General features: G+C 27.5%; 1 protein-coding gene across 1 annotated transcript in view; it reads right to left on the bottom strand.

Annotated features, from left to right (window-relative positions):
- Positions 1–482: 482 nt before the first annotated feature.
- LOC105619614 overlaps positions 483–1,769 on the bottom strand; it is a 16,950-nt gene continuing 15,663 nt past the window's right edge. Inside the window, exon 6 of the mRNA XM_012201132.1 lies at positions 483–539. Coding sequence (XP_012056522.1) covers positions 483–539 — 57 coding nt within the window. The remainder of the gene's footprint in view (positions 540–1,769) is intronic.

The following is a 1,769-nucleotide window of genomic DNA, read 5'->3' as shown; positions in this document are numbered from 1 at the left end:
TTTAAATGCAGGAGGAAATATTATTGTGGGAAAAAAAACACATGATGGTATTCATTTTTGTAGAAAAAGTGTATGGTTAAGTGGTTGATTTGATTATAGCAATAATGCTCCTAACAGATATTTATTTTCCATAAAGAAATACATACTTCATTTGAGGGAATCATATGATACTAGACTTCGCAGATGCGCTATGACCCCTTCTAACACATATATTTCAATGTTGTTATTTATTAATATAAATTTTAAATTTTATATTCTTTTATATAAATATTTTATAATATGTTGATTTTTTATCTAAATAATAATTTTTATCTTTTTCGAATCGAAACAAAACTTACAGGAAACGACACCTCAAAATCAAGGGTTAAACAATTTTGATCAAATTAGTTTACATTTTTCTTCCTTTTCTTCTTTTTCTCCTCTCTTATTTTCTTAAATTTTTTTCACTTTTATACATACCTATCTTAATTATTTTGCAATTATTATTTCGTACTTGTAGAATAGAGAACAGTGAAGTAAGATATTGAAGTACCCATCAACTGTAATGAAAATATCTTCTTTTGTTTCAATCTGTAAGAAGCTATATTGAAATTGTGTGGAGAATGTCTGTTAAAATAATCTCCATTGTATTTTCTGAACATTTTTTTTACGGGTAATGACACTGATCCTAGTAATATGACTTAAGAACTGTCATCTTTGTTTTGTCTTTGAGCCTGTTTACGAATGACATTCAAAACTGATTTTGTTCGGTATCTGATCTGAGTTTTTGTACAATTTACTTAAAGTTATTAATATAAGGTAGTAATTGAATCTTACTGTACTACAGTGTGATAATTGATATGTAATTCTTTTCGTGTCTAACATAAAAAATTAACTAAATATTTGTAAGTTATATTGCTATTGGCAAATTTGTAAAAATAGAGAGAGTTGGATAAATCGTTCTTTTCGCTGGTCGTTATATTGTACCGTATGATTTTCGCAAACTCTCATAATAATCTCCTCGCGGCTCGTACTTATTGTTAGATTACGTTTGATAAACATTGGTCGCGAAGAATTATTATTAAAAGACTTATAACGCAAAAATTCTGAAGAATATAAGGACTGCGAAGATTAAAGTTTTAATATATCTACTGATTTTTGTAATTATTTAAAAGAACTACCATTTCCGATTAGTGCTATGTGCTAAAATTAGCTCATTTGACACGTTTTTGCATAAAATAAAAAAATCTGACAGAAAAAAGTTCTGCGAAACCAGATATTAAGCGTCAAAGTTAACGACTATAGGAATCGAAGTTAGGAAATCTATCACAGTTGCGAAACACTGCGATAAAATATGTGCTGCGGTCACATCTTCATGATCTACATACTCTACACTACATGTGCATATGTTTTACAAACTTTTTCAGCGATATATTAACGTTTGTTTATTAATATTAAAATCTCCCTTTCATTGTTCAGAGGTTTACAATTTTCCACGCGAAGCGCGGTTCTATATAGGTTTCTAAGTTTGCACGCAAAGCGAGATTTAATTAAAAAAAATCCATTTTTTCGGATTAATCCATCAATATATTTTCAAATAAGGAAAGTTGATTTATTGTATAATATGTATAATATTCTTGAGTGCAATACACCAAATGATACTATATAATAATATATAATACCAATTTAAGTTTTCTCTGTTCTTTATTTTTTTAAATCAGCTAATTTACATTTCAGTATCAACTTATTTTAATAGAGCTACTTTTAATTATCTAAATAATTCTAAAGTA

The sequence above is a fragment of the Atta cephalotes genome, assembly GCF_000143395.1.
Source record: "Atta cephalotes unplaced genomic scaffold scaffold00022, whole genome shotgun sequence".
In the NCBI taxonomy this organism is placed as follows: domain Eukaryota; kingdom Metazoa; phylum Arthropoda; class Insecta; order Hymenoptera; family Formicidae; genus Atta; species Atta cephalotes.
This window is presented reverse-complemented; position numbering and strand designations above follow the sequence as displayed.